Genomic DNA, 19,536 nt, shown 5'->3' with positions numbered 1-19,536 from the left:
GACTACAGGACAACGTGCCAAAAAGAGAAGTTTTAAGAGTTGTGCTAAACACAGTGATGTGCCATCCTATTACTTTTCTCAGTGAGAAAGGAGAGCTATTTACAGTTAGAAGATTTAATATCTATATAATAAACACATTTAAAGTGTTTTAAGGCACATAAAGCCATCAAACTACAAAATAAAAAGAAGCTTTTAAAACTTTACAAATGCATTAAACGTCACGTGTTATAGAAATTCTTGCTGTGGCATAAAATCTGTATATACTTTCTCTCTAATACAGTATTGAAAAATTTCCAGAAATAACATAATTTGTTTTTTAATGTGAACTGGCGTGCTAACCTTGATCAAATGTTATCTATCTGCTCTCATTTTTCCCCTACGCCTGTGTTCAAATGCTAAACAGAAGTGTTTCCAGTTAGGAATTCTCTTAACGTATTTTGATTTATTTTTTCAGTTATCTGCATCTCATTTGGTTTGCCGCCAGGTTTGCTTGTAAAAACAATCCTCTCATAGAAGAGCACTGCATTTAGGAACAGACAGAACGTACTTACCAGATTTTTGCAAATATCTACGAGATCATTCATAAATTTTGATGTTAACAAACGCAGGAATATATTAGACAGCATCTTAATAGCACTGTTCTGTAAGAAAGCAAGATGTACAGACAGGTTAATTCATTTTTTTCAGCTACATATGTACGATATTCAACTTTGTGATCTCATTAATGAAGAAAGAAATATAAATTCCTTTATAAACTTTACCTTGGTACAATTGCATAAACAGTTTGTACACTGCATTATCAAAGTCCTCAGTGAGCTGATCTGGGTATCTTCATGTAGTTTGTTTTTAGACTGAGAAATGCTTTCTCCGGCATAATGAATGAGTGACTAGTAAAAATATAACACAGTTAAAATACCTCAGTTAAATTCCTTTATACATCAGCACATACACAGCATACACACAGAGACAAAAGGACATGATTCTCATTCATACATTCTCATTCATACAGCTTTGATATTTATAGTGTGCATCAGTGAGTTTGGACTTCTTTTTTTTTTTTTCTTTGATTTTTGTTTCACTCATTCTGCTCCAGAAGTGACAAAAAGATGGCCCAGACCTGCCTGAAACATTGGTATTTTCATCACAAAAGAAAAATACAGCATCTCTCCATAATGTGTAACTTTTGGGTTTTCATATTTTAGCAAGAAACCACCTCAGACAGTAGTAGTAGAAGTAATAACAACAACAACAATAATAGCAGTAGCTGTCTTCATACTGGTTTAAACCATCAAATGATCTTAACAAATTCCTGCATAAAAGACCTATAAATGAAAGGACTTGTTATCCTCTAAGTAGTCCTTTGTCCACGTCCATGATTATTTTATATTTTTAAAAGGGGTGACTCAGAAATGTATCAATATTTAGAATACTCTCTACTGCAAAATTGATGCATTGGTGTACTAACAGAATTTCAGTGACTCCTCTCTTTCAGCAGCAGTAACATACTTAAACCTCTCTCAACTGCCTTTTTTTAAGCAGAAACCAGTGGAAATATTCATGCTCTGAAAATGTGTCAATATGACTAGAATTTTAAACATTATTTTATATTTAATGGTTTATTTCATTTTTAATAGCTCCCAAACACATTGCTATTACCTTAGCATTCTGGAACAACTCTGATTTAAAGGCATCCTCTTCTTTAAATATACCAGTGTAGCAATAGCAACCAAGAACACCAATCAAGAGACTGACACATCGGACAAGGTGTTCTGCAGCAACAACCTTAGACTAAATCAAATACACAGTATAAATACCAGTGGTTTATCATTAAACTTTTTCACCAAAATACAGAATTCTTTAGAGTCTTTTTTAAACACTTTTATATACAGATTCCATCAAAATTAACAAAGATTGGCATCCTAGTGTTTTGCATTGCAGTTGCCTCAGCTCCCTAACATGTCCTTTCGGCTCTCCATGTTATAATATTCTCTGTATGTCCCATGGCCCTTATGCTTCCTTCCTTCACAATACTTTAAATTCTCCCTCTCCTTTAGATTCCATCATAGCAATACTTCCAGCTCTTCCCACGTGCTCTGTTGATCTATTTTACCTCCTGCCAGGACAAGAGACAGTATGAGCTAGTCAGGAACTATATCACATTCCTACTGCTGTCTCTTCTGATCTTAGTAAATTTGTAAGTTGCTTCTTAGCAGCTACTGTCTCAACAAACAAATGGCTAGATGGTTGTAAATGCATGCAAGCTTACTGCAGGAGTATTCTAGAGATCCCTGGATCAAAGGAGGAGAAAGAGCAGACAAATAACTATTTGTCTTACTTTCTCAGGAAGGGAGACCAAAAAGGATTGCTATCACATTCTTGAAAAGCAAGTATTTATTAAAAAAGATGGGAAAATTTATGTATACGTGCCATTGTTACATGTGCAAAACCATGGATAAGTTTTATAGCTCCTAGTTGCCTATACCTTGTTTCAAACTTGGGTACTGCCTCTTTTGGCTCACCAAATATTACAGGACCTTAGCAGTGAATTGCAAGGAAGGCACACCACTATATTAAAACCAAAGATAGCCTGTCAAAGGAACTGGAAGTTTAAAAAGTCTGCTGCTTCTGTTTTCACAAACTTTTTACCATTATGTAGTGGCTTTTCTTCTACAAGTCAAGATTTTTCTCCAAAGGAGAGATTCTGTGGTGTTTCAACAAGTGGAAGTTACAAATAGGATCACAGGATAATTCAGGCTGGAACGGACCTCAGCGGGTCTCTGGTCTAAATTCCTGCTCACAGCAAGGTCAGCTCTGAGGTCAGAACAGGTTGATCCAGTCAGGGCTTGAAAACCTCCAAGGATGAAGACTGCACAACCTCTCAAGGCAGGGCAACTTGTGCCACTGCCTGACTGTCCTCACATAGATAAAACTCTCTGGGAACTTCTCTTGACTCTGCCTGCTGTCTCTCATCTTCCTGCAATACACCACTGTGAAGAGCCTGGCTCTTATCTTCTAGACAATCTTACAGGCACTGACAGGCTCCCCCAAAGCCTGTTAGGTCCCCCCAAAGCCATCTCTGCTCCAGGCTGAACAAGCTCAGTTTCCTCCATCTCTCCTCACAGGTCAAGTGCTGGAGCTCCCACCATCTCAATGGCCTCCACTGAATGCACTAAATGTCTGTCCTGTACTGGGAGGCCCAAAGCTGGATGCAGTATTTCAGATGCCGTCTAAAGGCACTGAGTAGAGGGGTATAATCAGTTCCCTTGAGCACTGGCTGTGCTCTTGTTAACATAGCCCATATTTGCAGCTTTCTTTACAATTACTCCTTTACACAGCTGCCTCTTTTTACAAAACCTAACTATTTGAGACCTCTCTGCCTCAGGCTATCTTGGTTGAAAACTGGCAAGAGCTTAAAGTGTTACAGGGGCACAAAAGTTGAAACCAACATCACAAAAAGCAGGGTAACAGTGGTTTATGTGGCAACTTTGCACACACTTCCACTTCTATACAGCTTCTATGTATTCCCACATACTGATGAAAACTATGGATATTTTGCCAATGATGTAAAGAAATACAGACTTCTCTATTTTGTATTATTGGATATAGGTTTTTAAATGCTTGCGGTTCATTTTTAGCAGCAAAAGGAATGAAAATCTATACACTTTGCCTTGAAAATATATTGTTTGGGAGCACAATTGTAAGGATGTAACAGTAATTTCTAACTTACCTTAGGAGCACAGCTGCTTAAAAGCTTTTCTGACATTGCTAAAAGACAGTACTCCAGTGTTTCCCTAAGATTTTGGTTGATGGCAAGTCTTGAACCAGTCACATTTTTATCTGCAACATTTACTGCAAAGTTAGTGAAAATATCCATTTCATCAAATGTTGTCTGCAGATACAGCTCTTCAACATCAGAAAAACTGTTTTCTTCTTTCCCTTGCAAGTGTTGCACACTTGAAGAAGAGACATCATTTTTACTTAGCAGCCAGTATACGACTTACAAGTCTTCAAAACTATTAGTTAGATGTAAGAAATAAACAAAAGCAAAATAAAATATTTTATCCTTTTGTGCTTCCAAACTCTGGTTGATCTTTTAATTTCTGAGGTGACTTTCACTGTGGAATGGATACTATCATTTTAGCTCTGACTGAAGAAACTGCAAGGACAAATGAAGCCTGCACACACATTGTATGTTCTACTGTAGTTCATATAGCAGCATCTGTTTTGTGTTAAGATGGCTGACCTGAACCTACTTTACACAATTGGAGCAGGAATTCACAAAACCCCTGAAACCAGCATTTCCTTAAGTAGGGAAGTCTTATCTTCCATCAGAACAGGTTATACATGTTTTAGTTTCATTAAGAGGAAACTGGATATAGTCCAAGAGCTTGAACATATGCATCAGTGAAAGATGCAATAGCATTCATAGAGTGACTCCGACAGACTCAAGTAACGTGTGGCTGAGGCCACAAATATAGGTGGAGTGGCATGAGGACATATGGCAAGTGAGCATCTAGCCAACTTTCTACTTAGCACCTATCTTCAAGAAAACTCTTAAGATATATGCTTCCTTTAGAATGGAAGGTAATGTTAAAAAGTATGACTACATATTTGTATAAAGTTACAAATTATTCAAAAAATATAATTGTAATGAGTTAAAAATACCTAATGTACTTATGGATAAAGAGTCAAATATTTAGCTGTATTGCTGAAGAGAGATGATACACATATTCCTTATAAAGTATTTTGTTCAGTACCTGAAGCTTTGACTCTGTCAGCAAGAGACTATTTTAACATCTGCTTAAAGCATCTTAACAAATTGCAAAAGCACTATTATTTTTATGGCGTCTGAAAGATGTTGTACAGAAAGATGTGAAAGAGCTTGAGGAATTATGCATTTCATTATCTCTGCTTGCTAAAATGACAAATATAAGAAGCTTAAAAATCTATAATGATTGATTTAAAAACATACCATTTAGCATCATTTTGGAAAAAAGTCATGGCAGCTCTACAGTTCTTCATTATCATTTTGGAAAAAAGTAATGGCAGCTCTACAGTTCTTCATTGTAAGGCTCACAAGAATTTTTTGTAATGTAAGATGAGGAAAATCACTGTAAAAAAAGAAAATTGTTTTGTATTTTCTTGCAATCAAACAAACTCTTGAGATTCCTGAAGCGCACCCAAACATTAACAGAGTAAGAGTGTATCTTCAAAGAAGCTTAAGTTTTCACTTAAGATTTCTAACACATAGTTCATGTATCTGCTATGGACAGATAACTAAATCATGTCCCCAGAATGACATTCTACAATAAGCTTAAAAGCCCTATAAACTCTACCAAAGCATTAACATAATACAATTCTGCAAATCCACTTTTCCCTGTGCAATTTTCTGTGTTATAGGGTGAGCTTACATATAAAATTATGCCACAAAGACTTTACCTGCAGAGCACAGCAGGCAACTCTGCACATTCTTCCATTTCTTCCTCCAAATAGCAGGACAGTATCCATTTCATTATTGCCCCCTTTAACACAGAATCCAGATTTCTTTCACAATTACTCTGTTCCATTCCTACGCCCAAATTTTCTGGCACTGAATAGGCAGACATCACTAATGATAAACAACACACAGCAGAACTGTAACAAAAATGGAACACAGGGCATTTGTGAGAAACAACATGGTATTTGTTGATCAGCCCTCTAAAGCAAAGTAAGTATTTCTGCATGCTGAGGGAGCATCAAGTACATAAGCAAGTTAATAAGCACGTATATTGGAAAACTTTATTAGAATCTTTGCATTTTCAAAAGCCACATTTTGGCTATTACAGACATTTCCTGACTATTTTAAAGACTGTTTCAGAATACTCATTTCAGAATCAAAATATATTTAGAAGAAAACGTACTTTTTAACTTCAAAAAATCAGCATCTCTTTTAGTCAGATTTTAAATTTCGAGTCCATTTTACGTTTTTAGTCCATTTTAAATTTGAAGATGCTTGCTGCTCCTCTTCTGCCTCTGCTTTCAGACTTATGTATTTATGCCTGTTTCAAATGCTTAAAACACAAACGTGGGCAGTTCTTAACTAGAAATACAGCCACAACAACAATAATATTATTTTGAATAATACAGTGGTTTTGGTTCCACAGTAAAGAGCAATGTGAATCAAACACAAAATATTCCCATTCTACCTTGAAGGCTTGCATGCAGGTCCTGAAAATATCTTCCAGAGTTCTTTATCTGTTACAACAAGGTTTCCTTGAATCATAGCTCCAAGTAGCCCAAAGCTCTCCACTTCAATTTGCTGGAAACTTATGCTACGAATGGTAAGAGACCAAATCTTTGCCCAGGTTCTCTGGAGCTCCAACTTGAGGGTGCTTTTCAAATCAGTTTTCTGGTTTTGACACAAAGCTACCTCTGTAAGACACTTCAGCACGTATGGGGTCCTTTCTCCTCGGCGCTGCTGAGGCAGTAACTGGTGAAGTACATTGAGTAAGGGAGGTAGCTCACTGTTAGGAAGACTCATGGGATACTTTGATATTAATTGAGCTGTAATCTGTAACCTTGAAAACACAAATTGAAGCAATTAATATCAAACATACATAAATTTGTGTCTTCAAAAGTAACTGAACAAAGTGTTCTCCGATTGTCATTTCACATTTATGCTTTCCAGCACTGAGCTGATTTGTTTACTATCAAAGGTTAAAGATTCAGTATTTCTACCGGTTTTACTTGTAAAGTCTGCTCATCTAGCCACACTATCACTAATAATTCCTTACAAGCTGACTTCATTGATTTCTAATTCCTTACAAGCTGAGTTCACTGATTTCTGACCAGAAGGGAAGAAAGTTTCAGGCAAAAAAAATATTTTTCTCCTTCTTCTGGACTAGCCTGTTATACATTCTAACTTAGGGAGTTACCTCAAGGGTGAAATTACATAAACAGGAAACACTACAACAACATCTCTGCAGATAAGAAAAATAAAATTTATCAAATGAACAAAATGTTAAGCTGGGGATGGTAAGTTGGAAGGGTTTTGCTCATAGCAATGGTTGCAACCCTACTCAAATTAGTAAATTACAGTACTCACAGTATTTCTTGGAGATTGCCACCTCCACACAGAATGGCATGTTAACTTCTCAACTGGATCCTAAATAGCCACTTTGCCTCAATACTGCGAGCAATAAACACACACACATACACACACCCAAACCTGCCTCCCCAGCTCAGGACCCAATTCACAAGCAGCTACACTATTCTGGTATCTTGCACAGCAGTTTCCAAGAAAAGACAGAAAGACTAACAGCAAAAACCATCCAGTGTAATCTATTTTAGCTAAAAAGTAAACATTCTTGGGCTTAGGACTACAACTGGTAAGTTCTGGAAAAGTCTATCTGTGGTCTTTTAACAGCGATTTGACTCCCTGCTACGCGTTCTGCTACAGAGTCCTGCTGCGGCAGTCAGTGGAAGAAGATGTGTAGCTATACCTCCAGTTCAGAAGTGCCTCATGTCAAACAAAATACACCTCAATCAAGGTCCAAGCTAAGACACCAGGCCCTGCACTTCAACAGTTTTCAGGACAGGTATTATGGCAAACTGTGTGAACTAGTCCAAAATAGCCAAACTGTTAATGGTTGCTGACCTATGATACAGCCAGCTTAAGACAGCAGTAAATCTCACGTTAATTTCCTAATACCCGTAAGCTGGATCACACACACAACACTTACATAAAGACTGGTAATATCTAGCACAAAAGACGGGTGAAAAAAAAACCAGAGGCAGTAATACCTTATACACTACCACACAGTTTACCAGACCTCATTTGTTATTTCTTAGGAAACCAAAGATACAAAGTTTTTAAAGCAAGAGTGCCAAGAACACTACTCACTACTTTCCAAACGCTGTGAGAATTTAAGCTTAGTGCTGAGATCTATAATTACAGCATGTGCAGACACCTAATTTGAAAGCACAACATATTCAGGAGAACACTTAAATGTAGAAAGATGTCTGTATTGATATTTGTTTCATGTAAAGATGTTATTACCAAGGTATGACATCAAAATCCTTCTGGGATCTTTGCAGGTTGTCTCGAATTACCTCCCAGCCTAGTTCAATCCTCCTGCACTTGTTTGGTACTGCTTCATCACTGGACTCTCTTTGTGAAATGGCATACGACTGGGTGATTTCCAGAACTTTGGTATCCTCTGTAAAAACCTTTTATAAAGAGAAATTAAAAAGTATGCAAATAAAAAAAGTAGTATTTACAGGAAAACTGAAATGCCAGATTAAACTGGTCCGTTTTTTACTGTATATAAAGCCTCTTAAGAGGCAACCAGAATTATTATTTATTATTCTTTACTATAACAGAACCTCTGCTTATAGTCTAATAAGCAACACTAGTGAAACCTAGTATAATTTAGGAGTCCACATACTTCTAAACTGCACAAAAATTAACAACTAAACGCAACAGAACACAGACAAAAAGTACTAATACTTCAGTAAATGATTTTGAGGAAATGCTAAAGCCATATTACTTTAAAAAGCAAAATATACAGCACAGTAAATACATAGTCAACTTTATATTCAAATAAAAATGTTACCTGATGACAAATATCAGCCATTAACTCAATCAGATTTTCCTTTACAGCAATATTACGTGAGGCTGAAGAATACTTTCCTCTACTACCGATGAGATTTATTTCATTCACCAGCAGATCATACAGGTTATGTAAGATACTTTGCCATTTTGTTGAGTCATATGCACCTGGACGTGCAAAAACAATTAAAAGATAACATGTACCACTGACTTGATACAGTATGAAAACCTACCTAAACAACACAAAATACAGCCAAAATCAGAATAAAGCATACAAAGCTTAACAAATGCAGGCCTGCAAAACAAGTCTTATAATGGAGAATGAATAAAGTAAAAAAAGAGAAAAAAGTTAAGAGGGAATTTAATCAGTGTATACAAGTAATTAGGGTAGGAACGAAGTTTCTAATAAACAATTCTTTATCTAACTGGAAAGACTACAATGAAATACAATGGATAAATTTGGACTAATTATAAACTGTTTGCCATTTGTAGACAAAGTAAAAAAAAAAAACTGTTTAAAAAAGTGACGCTATAACTGAAATAGGGCATGACAGACAAACACAATTACTGAATGATGTTCTCTGACCAGTTTTATACATTAAGTCAGACTTAGACCATAGTAGTACTTTCTGGGCTTAAATAAACCTGGTAAGATATGAATACATGTCACAATCTAAACTCAGTCTAAACTATTATTTCCCTTCCCCAAAGACTTTGTGTTTTGATTTAGTAATTAAAATCACCTTTTTATAAAAAGAAATCAATCAGCCTTTACAGGACTTAATACAATTAATATTCTCTTAGTGCATACAATTTGGAAATGTATTTTCACTTTCACTCAATATTAACCTATAGCATAAAACTACTGACAAGTAATCATCGCTCCCATTAATGTTTCCGAGACTCAGTATCAAAATTCAGAAAGTTGGCACAATAATTCGACCAATCACATACAGTGATAGGAAAAAAACAGGGAGCTTTTTATTGTACCTTTCCCCTGAGTTTTTGCACCCTTTGGATGATGAATATGAACTTGGAGACGAAATAACTCAATTATTGATTCCTTCAGAGAATCCTTTGGTCTATACTGAGTCCATATATAAAGCACAGTAGGCAAAATTTCTTCCCCTACTTTACAAATCCGTATGCGACAGTTGACAGCAAACTTAGTGCAGAAGGTATTAATTGCTCCAACAATATGATCCAGGCCTGCAGTATTCTTCTCCTGCCTGCAACATAAACCAAACACTGAAACTTCCGGAAGAAATAATCTTATTTCTTTTTACAGGAATTGTTTAAATGTAAATACTAGGAAGTAACTATATTCATAATATTATTTGCCTAACAAATGCAGAAGTTATTCATATTTTAAAGAATTTATTAAATTGGTGTTCAAAGACAGAACAAAGTATGTCTAAAGAAGTATTACCTGAGACTACTCAAGTCTAATACCAAATACTTAAAATGAGTTATTCTCTAAAAGTAGGTATTGGCATACAAAAGGAGCACTTGCCACGTACCTCGCACACTGCATTGCTTTCGAAAAGAAGATAAACATGTCAGAACTCAACCCATCAGTTTGGAAGCAGTACCCCCTCGTAAGTGTGTGAATTATCCTAGCCACCAAGACTCTATTAATCTTCCCAGAAGGTTTGAGGTATAATTGGCCATACAGGATCAGCAACTCTGCAAATGTATTAAAAAGAAGTATACATTATACAATGTGTATATATGTTGTAAATATACAAATATATATATAAAAACATATATATTACAGAGGATTACATAAAAAATGCTTGAAGCAAAATATTGCATTAAATATACAGAAACCACCATTCTGAATTCAGCTGCATGTCATTAGTCACAAAAGTTAACTGGGGAAAAAAAATAAAACGTGGTCTTGTCTACACTGGAAGTAAAGTTATATTCATTCTGAGCTGGAATACAATCTGCTTTGTGTTACACTGAGCGAAGTAGCTTTAGCCACACAATCAACTTTCACAACTGCTTCCACACTCAACTTCTACTCTGCATTGATTGCTCAGCACAGTGAGCTCCACTTGTTGCAGAATACACAATAAAAGTACTCAGAAAAAATTTACAGCCACACATACATTAACAAAGAATTTGGTGCAGCAGGAACAGGTAAACAGATCAGAACAGTTGGTACTGAGGCTGCCCGTATTTCTATTACATGCAGTTCAGTTAGTTCACTCCAGCCCGCAAACCAACACATCCATGCTTTGCACTCATTTACAAGTTTTCTGAAGGAAAGGCCTCTTCCTCAGATTTTTGCTTTCTTATCTCAAGGCCCATTTAGGAATCATCACACTGTCCTTTCATCAGCCTCATAGAAATCACAGTAGCACATTACTGATCCAACCATCACCATCAGTTTAACACGACACATACAAAAGCCTTGCTGCTATTTCATTTATGGCACCTACAAGTGACATGATACTGTCCTGCAGTCCACCAATGGACAATATCCACTGCAAAGAACCACAGCGGGAAGAAATTCTGATTCAGTCCTATGACCTCGGCAGCTATTCCGGGACAACATTTTGAATGAATGGACATCCACCACTCAGGCCTCCTTTTCTCTAAGGAAAAATATAGATAGAATGATCTTTTGCAAATCCCAGACACTATGACTACTTTGTTCACAGTCAACCAGACATGAGCTCAGAACAGCTGTATCATATAGTCCTTGGGATGCAGAATAACCAGTTACTGTACTTTCGCTCTGTAGAGTGACTATGTCCTAGAAAAGCCTGACAACCCTCAACTCTACTGGTCAGTAGCTCATCAGTTTGGGGTGGGTAAGCTATCCACAGTCAGGATCAAGGCCTCTGAGGCACCCTCTCAGAATCTCTTCTTTTGAATACTCTGCATGGGTGACATTGATGGCATCACCCAGGGCTTTGAGCTCTGGATTCCTGTATTGTGGAAAAGCCAGCTTGGGACAACTGTAAATAAATAAATTGCAATGCTACTGCTTCACTGTTGTGCAGGCTTTGGTAGATTTATGGACATCTTGGACTCCAGCAGGACTCATAATGCCACCTTCACCAAGTCTTTCATAACTCTGGCCTCAGATTCAATAGATACCACACCTTCTTTCCAAGCAGGCATAGGGTCATTTGCAGAATTCAGGTGACTCTCTGAATCATGGGAATCAGAAACAGTTCATACCCCTGTATTATTGGGTCACAAAGCTTTAACCTGGTGACAACAGTGCCCAAGCCTGGTTTAACTGTGTCCCTTCTGCATAAAGGGTGGAAGTGGAATGTGCATCAGTGACCTTCCAACACCCTCAGAACAGTGGGCCCTACAAAACTGCAAGTGCACTGCAGCCCAGGGTCACAACAGCCCACAACCAATGCTCCCTGTCCCTACAGGGGATTCTTATACTGGGACCTCCTCAGGTTGGGAAACCACTCCTGCTCACAACTGCAGAGCGCTTACTGGCTGAACTCTTTTCACATCTACTCCCCATGCTCTCTGCTGACCTCCCCTCAAAGAACACACATGCAAGGAAAGCACACAGCTTTACACAAAGCCTAGAATCTGAATGGGAGCAAAACCTGCAGCAGAACAAGCATGTGAACAAAAAGCATTCAAAAAATAACTTGATTCCACAACACCAGTTGATCCCTTCTCATAGCTGAGCCTGCTTCAAGCAGGGGATTGGACTAGAAATCTCCTGAGATTCCTTCCAATGTGAATTATTCTCTAATTCCCTGAGAGAGCCAATACAGCTATAATATATACAGAGATGAACAGGAAAGAAGGGAAATATTGCATATGATTTTTTAAAACCAGGGTCTGAACATAGGAAAAGTGTAACATCCAGCAATATGATACTTCTCCTGAAGGCCAACAGGGTCTACTGGAAACTAACAAAGTCTAGTTGACCTGGCTGAACTAAAAGAGCAGGCACAACACTTATTTTCTCCATGGAGAAAAAAAGGCCCAAAGAGTCATAATGGTCTCTAAACCCTGCTGTCATGCCTTACCCTCCATGCTCCATTTAGACACCTGAATAGAGACTTTGTAGACCAGGCCCCCACACAAGTTGTTGGAAGAGTTGAAAACCCCTTCCCTGCTTGACTGAGCTTCCTCTTTTTTCTCCAAGTCCAACTGCCTGCACACTAGTCACTACTTAAGAGCATGGTCTAGTGTATTATCATGCTGGAACTGCTACTACTGCCACCCCCCCAGCACTTCATGTTCCCAAGCCTCTGTGAAGCCTCATCTAAGAGAGCCAAGACCTGCTGTAAGTCCTGCTTATAAAACCTCATGATCGTCTCAAACACAGCTTTCACGCTGTCCTCCATCTCCTCCCTCCTTCAGCCCTGCGGTGTTGCAGCATCCTCTCTGGGATGTCTGCAACAACATGGGGACCAGATCGGGGGTGAAGAGGTAGGGGAAAGAAGCTGATGTGGCATCCTCCTCTTCAGAAGAATATGCAGAAGAAAGAAAAGCAAGTCCGTTGGTCCTTAAATATATGCGACAATGCATGGTTCTGTTGTTTATTGCCATCCTTCCCACAGTTCTCAGGGTATCAAGAACACAGTTTTCTGTAGGTGGCCGTAATACTGGGATAGATCCAGTTCTGCCTTAATTCCTACAGCAGACAGGTGAAATCAAGCTCTGAAAACCCTAAGAGACATGCTAACTTCAGTACCAGGGGGTGACACAGCAAATAGAGCATCTGGACACTTAGATTAAGGAAGACGCAGTGTAATTTGTTAAGTAGCAAGAGTGGAAAGAGGCCTCCTTAGCAGTACCAATTCCTCTTGTTTTGGTGGCTGGTGTTTACTGGAAGATGGATCGAGAATCTTCTGCTGCTTTGAGTGCCTGAGGGGGTACCATATGAGGTCTTGAGCACTAATGGACTCTCTCATCCATTTTTGCTGTGAATGTGCTCTGAACAAAGGAACTACCTTCCTAGATTAAGGAACAGGTTAGGCTTGCATCCTGTGGAGATCACACAAACCGCCCACATCAGTAATCAGCTACCTGGAATTTCTGCTGATGCAAAAGTTTACTCATGTGTCTATCTCATCCTGGATGATGACTTGGCATGCCACGATCTTAGCGTACCCTTAGAAACAACAGCATATCAGCAAGTGGAACGGAACATCCTCTTCCTCCTCTCCCGCTACTGGTGACCGCCTAGGTACAGACTACCTGATGAAGAGTGCTTCTCAACTCTACGTATTATATTCTTATGAACTGCCAGTGCTGTGAAATAAAAGTCACTGTTGACCACCACATAGAGTCTCTGCATTGGAACATTCACAACTGGCAGAGGTTTAAGGAGCAAGGCTGCTCCCCCATAGCTGACACAGGACAGCTGAACATGCAACCTTGTCAGTATGTGTGGCAAAGGGGGTGTCACCACAACTGTCTGCTACCTCACTCGATAACAGACATGCTGAATAAATGGAAAACTTTCAACCTACTGTCATGGTTTAGGTCAGGACAGACTAAATGCACACATTAATTACTGCACAGTAATTTGCATATTTATTGCCTCTGAGAAACTACAAACAGAACACTACAAAATTGCAGAAAAATGGTTCTCTCTCCTTCCCCTCTCCTTGCTGACAAGAGCAGCGGTTGTCAGTGGTCAGGAGCAGTGTGTTAAGCGTGTTGATTCTGGCTATGCGAGCTTGGTCCCAGGCATCCCTAGAGGTCCTCCACAGTCTAAAGGTAGAACTGTGCTGACACACCACCACCCCTTTGCCCCTTCAAGCTGAGGTAGATGAGTTTTATGAGGTAGAGAGCATCTTCCAAATTGTTCTGTGTTTACCAGTCAGCAGATTTCTCTGAGCGGTTGTTCATTGATTGGTGTAGCAAGTCACTGCATCATTTAAGCAGGCTCAGCTATGAGATCAGACCAGCCGGTGTTGTCGGATCACTCATTCCTGTATAAGTTTGGTTCTGCTATTTCTGCCAGTTACATTGTTTTTTCCCCACAACACCTGCCTAACTGTGCTTTATCTGACAAAAAGTTACACCCCTAACACCTGCACAGCAGCGTACCAAAGGTCAAACTGGGGGCTCTCTGACATTTGCCTCATTACTCAAGTTATACCAGCTCAGTAGACCATAACACATTCCACCCCCTGCTCTACACCTCCCTAACACTCACTCGTTTAATGGTACACAGTGAGAGGTTACTTGCATCATAAATTACATCCTTTGCGACAGTCTCCAGACTCAAGGCTTGGAGATAATAAAAGACATGGTATATCTAGCCAATCTCATGTTCATCTGTCCATAACTTCATCATTTTGTTTTTGAAGTGAGATCCATTACCAGACTCAAGTATTTCTGGTGTACCATATCTCCACAAAATTTCTTTTTCAAGACCTACTACAGTGCTTTTAGCAGTGGCATAAGCTACTGGGCAAGCCTCCAGCTAGCTCACAGTCATTTCTTTAAAATAGCTAGGACATACTGATTCCCCCTACTAGGCCTGTACAAAGGTCCAATGTAGTTCTACTTACCACATATCTCCAATCTGGCAGTTTAAATGACAGCTTTCACACTTCAATACCTTTTGTGGTTTAGCTTTTTTCACTAATGAACAAATTTCAAATACTTTTATTACTTGTAGAATGGCATCTTTAGACAAATCACTCCTCAGTCTCTTGCCCAGAGACAGGTGGAATCATCTAGATGTTTCATGAGTCCATCAAGTTACAAATAGGTCCACTCTACATTCCCAGTCCAGGACTTTGTTGATTGCAGCAACTTGAGTAGTTTGGTCTGATTGATAGTTGTTGATTTGTTCTTTGGTGGCTCTTCCTTTTGGGACGTAGCGAATGACGTGTCATACCCATACATTGAGGGTTTTTTTTCAAGTCCCACTGATGTTTTTCCACAAGGTAGCTATCCAAATAGGCCTCCCTCATCTCTGCCAATTCCTGTTTCCACTGTGTAAGCCAGTCCCAGAGGGCTCTAGCCACTATTCAAGAGTCAGAGAAAATCTGCGCTGTTTCCTCTGTAATGTTGCATCAATGGCCAGTCTTATGGCTTGGACTTCTGCATATTGACTTGGCTGTCCTTCACTTTCACCAAGTTCTATCACCTGTTGGTCAGGATTCCAAATGACGGCTTTCCATCTTTGCCAATGGCCAACAACTAGGCAAGAATCGTTAGCAAATGGGGCATATTACTAATTTTTTGAAAGCCTGTCATATTCCAGGGCTTCCTGAGCATGTGGTAATACCTTGGGTGACACCGCAAAAGTCACGATGTTTGGACCAATCCATCAACTCATCCAGTAGGCCGAAGTATCCCTGTTTCCCCTTACGAGTCCATTTATTCCAGGTCACACTTGTTATATGAAAAGACAAAGCCATTTCTCCTTTCAGCAAACAGCAAAGTACCAGCAAGCGAGGAGCGAGCAGCATTTCTGATTCCATTGCCGCTACTTCAAATGCTGCCCAGATTCCTTCATAGATGGCCAATATTTCTTCCTCTGACAGGACGTAATTAGTAGCCTACAGTCAGATCTTATTGCTGCTCAGGTTGTCACTCAAATGAGCCCATTTTCCTGGTGACTTGGTACAGTGGATTCATGAGTGGACTGTATCCAGGGATGTGCCTTTGCCAAAATCTCACCATTCCAAGAAAAACTTGTGCTTCCTTTTTATTGATCAGTGGTGCCATTGCTGCAATGCTGTAAATCACGTCAGTAGGAATGCAACAGCAGCCATCCTGCTATTTGACACCGAGAAACTATTTCTTGCACAGGTCTTTTCACCTTATCTCTTTTGAGTGCAAATCTTTGCATTTAGTAAAATTCTAATTATCTCTTTGCTTTTGTTATACAACTCATGGGTAGTGTTTCCGCATACTACAATGTCATCAAAGTGTTCCAGGGCACTGTCCTCTTCCAAAACCTTTTGTACAAGTCCATGACAGACGGACTATGCTTCTATCCTTGTGACAGAAGGTTCCAGGCATATTGTACTCCTCTCCAGGTAAAGACAAACTGTGGTTTACACTCAGGGGCCAGGGAAACGGAAAAAAATGCATCAGCTGTGTCAATGGTCATATAATGGGTAGCACTCTTTGCTTTGAGTTCCTACTATAGTTCTAGTATACCTGGTACTGCAGTGTTCAAGGGTGATAAGGGTGATGTTACCTCATTCAAATATCAATTACCTCTGATTAATCTCCAATCCCCGTTGGATTTTCACACAAGCCTGATAGGATTGTCAAATAGTGAATGGGTTTGAGCAACTACTCCTCAACTTTCCAGTCCTTTGATAAGACCAAGGACTGAGAAAATCTCTGTTGGTCCAACACCGTCACCAGTGCACTGAGTTGCAAGCAGCACCAACTGAGGTGATGTCTGTTGCAGCCCTGACCTCCTCCTCCTTTTGAGAGAGTCAGGCAGTTGAGCAAAGAGGTGTCCTCATTCATGTGGCAATACCAAATGCCCACTGACATCCTCATGGGTCCCTAAAATATCTATTCATTAAAAAGTCAATGCCCAAGATGCAAGAGGCACATGGTCCCAATACCAATTCACAGGGCTTCCAGTTTCCTTTAGTAAGACTGAGTTCAGCTTCTACCACATACAGCTTCCACTGACTGCGTCTGATGCCTTTGATGATGCAGCCAGTATATACCAATATGACAGCTCCTCATCATTTTTAAGAGTATGACTATCAACTCTCAGAAGCTCAGAACTTCCAGCAGATAAGAGCACCTCATGAAGGCAGTATTTGCTTACCAAATCTAACTGCTTTGGGGCAACAGCTGGAATCCATGTTCCTACTTTCAACTCCTGCACCAGATCACTGATTTTATAAATAGAAAACAGACTTCTCCATCGTACTCCAAGAATTATAAACAAGCATTAAGGTGGAATCGCTAAAAAAGGTTATGATAACCTTTACAAAGCTCATATATCCCTCCTTTAATAAAAGCACCTTGTTTCATTTAATGGATTTAAGTCTGACTTCCTCTAGATTTATGGTCTTCAGTCCTGCCTCACTTCAGGAATTAAATTCCACTGTGCCCCTTATGATATAACATCACAATTTCTTCTGTCACACTTCCAGCTTCAGTCCATACACAAAGAGACTCAGCTCACTTCATGTTCCTAAACTACCTAACCACCACACAACTCCCATAGGCTCTTTATGTAACCTGTATGTACCCTTCCGGTGACAGTCTCAGTTTTCCTTCTCTGCCCTCTTCAGTATCTCTTTTCAACATCCCTGGCTTCTTGTCCCATTCCCCACCTGCCTACCCTCAGTTCTACCCAAGTACCTGGTTCTTCTTCAGATGCCTTTCCTGATTATTGCTCTGAACTCCAGCTTCCAGCCTCCTTATCTGATCAGTCCCTGCCTTCACATTCTGCTCCAACCTGCAAGCTGGCAGCCCTTTGTGTTCTCCCCTGCTTACTGGCTCCTAGTCTCAGGTGGCTTCCCCATACACTTCCAGCTTCCCTTCAATCTTCAACCTCCAGTGCTATCTCCATGGCCATATGGTACCAACTTCTTTAACTCCTGAGATCTCACCCTCAGGCTCTCCAATCACATCTCCCATCCTGAACTGTTAAGTTCAGTCACTTTGCTTTGCCAGTCTTCTGCAGGTTTTTTTTGCCTCCCCTTTCACTCCCAGGATCACCAGACCCCTCTTCTGAGTTCTTTGCAGGTTTATTTCCATTCTGTAGTTAAGCAACTCTCTTCAGGCTACAGAGCAGAGTATTTTCTCATAAAATGCTTTTCATAAATCCAAACTTAGACTTCCAAGCACCATACTACACAAATAAAGATAGCATTTCTATGCTTTCTCCAAAATTGCACATGCAACATTCAACAAACTAGACTGTAAAACTTCTAATACCTTTTTTTTTTCCCAAATTATGGTGCTATTACATCAACAAATGAAAACAGATGGGTTGAGAGCTTACTTCATGTCAGTTAGATGATTCAAAATACATAAACATTCTTCTCCTTTCTATGCTTTCTCCAAAATTGCACATGCAACATTCAACAAACTAGACTGTAAAAATTCTAATACCTTTTTTTTTCCCAAATTATGGTGCTATTACATCAACAAATGAAAACAGATGGGTTGAGAGCTTACTTCATGTCAGTTAGATGATTCAAAATACATAAACATTCTTCTCCCTGCTAAATAAGTTAACTGTCTTGGAGTCAAATCCAATCCTCTGAAAAGTGAAAAATTATGCTTGCATTTCCATTCAGTTCAGGTTGCATGCTATACCATTGCCCAACTTTTTAATCTGTTTTTGTCTATTTAAATCTTAAGCTTTCTATTTTTTCTTTATATGCAGTATATGCATATAACACCAATGAATCAATGCTGTTTTAGGACCTTTATGAGCCAACAAAACTCAGATAATAAAATTTAATATTAATACATTAACTATATCAAAACTATACCAGCCAATACCTAATAACTTGTAAACAACTGCCCACCAACACCAGTTTTACTCAGGCTATTTCCAGCACACACACTGCACGGATTTGTTATACGTGTTAAGCCCTGTGGAGACAATCCATACATATCGAGTGCACCCTCAGTAAGTTTGCAGACGACACCAAGCTGGGCGGGAGTGTTGATCTGCTCGAGGGTAGGAAGGCTCTGCAGAGGGACCTGAACAGGCTGGATCGATGGGCCCAGGCCAACTGTATGAGATTCAACAAGGCCAAGTGCCGGGTCCTGCACTTTGGCCACAACAACCCCATGCAGCGCTACAGGCTTGGGGAAGAGTGGCTGGAAAGCTGCCTGGCGGAAAAGGACCTGGGGGTGCTGGTTGACAGCCGGCTGAACATGAGCCGGCAGTGTGCCCAGGCGGCCAAGAAGGCCAATGGCATCCTGGCCTGTATCAGAAATAGTGTGGCCAGCAGGAGTAGGGAAGTGATCGTGCCCCTGTACTCGGC

At 39.6% G+C, this 19,536-nt stretch overlaps 1 protein-coding gene across 1 annotated transcript in view; it reads right to left on the bottom strand.

The window, feature by feature from the left end:
• Positions 1–19,536, bottom strand: part of ATM (ATM serine/threonine kinase) — an 86,817-nt gene that overhangs the window by 60,205 nt on the left and 7,076 nt on the right. The window contains 11 exon segments of the mRNA XM_009276957.1: positions 552–641; positions 762–887; positions 1,657–1,788; positions 3,728–3,953; positions 5,013–5,111; positions 5,440–5,634; positions 6,186–6,557; positions 8,039–8,208; positions 8,595–8,758; positions 9,581–9,819; positions 10,111–10,276. Coding sequence (XP_009275232.1) covers positions 552–641; positions 762–887; positions 1,657–1,788; positions 3,728–3,953; positions 5,013–5,111; positions 5,440–5,634; positions 6,186–6,557; positions 8,039–8,208; positions 8,595–8,758; positions 9,581–9,819; positions 10,111–10,276 — 1,979 coding nt within the window.

The sequence above is a fragment of the Aptenodytes forsteri genome, unplaced genomic scaffold (genome assembly GCF_000699145.1).
Source record: "Aptenodytes forsteri isolate BGI_AS27 unplaced genomic scaffold, ASM69914v1 Scaffold354, whole genome shotgun sequence".
Lineage (NCBI taxonomy): Eukaryota > Metazoa > Chordata > Aves > Sphenisciformes > Spheniscidae > Aptenodytes > Aptenodytes forsteri.
Note: the sequence above shows the minus strand (reverse complement) of the source record. Positions and strands in the feature narration are given on the sequence as shown.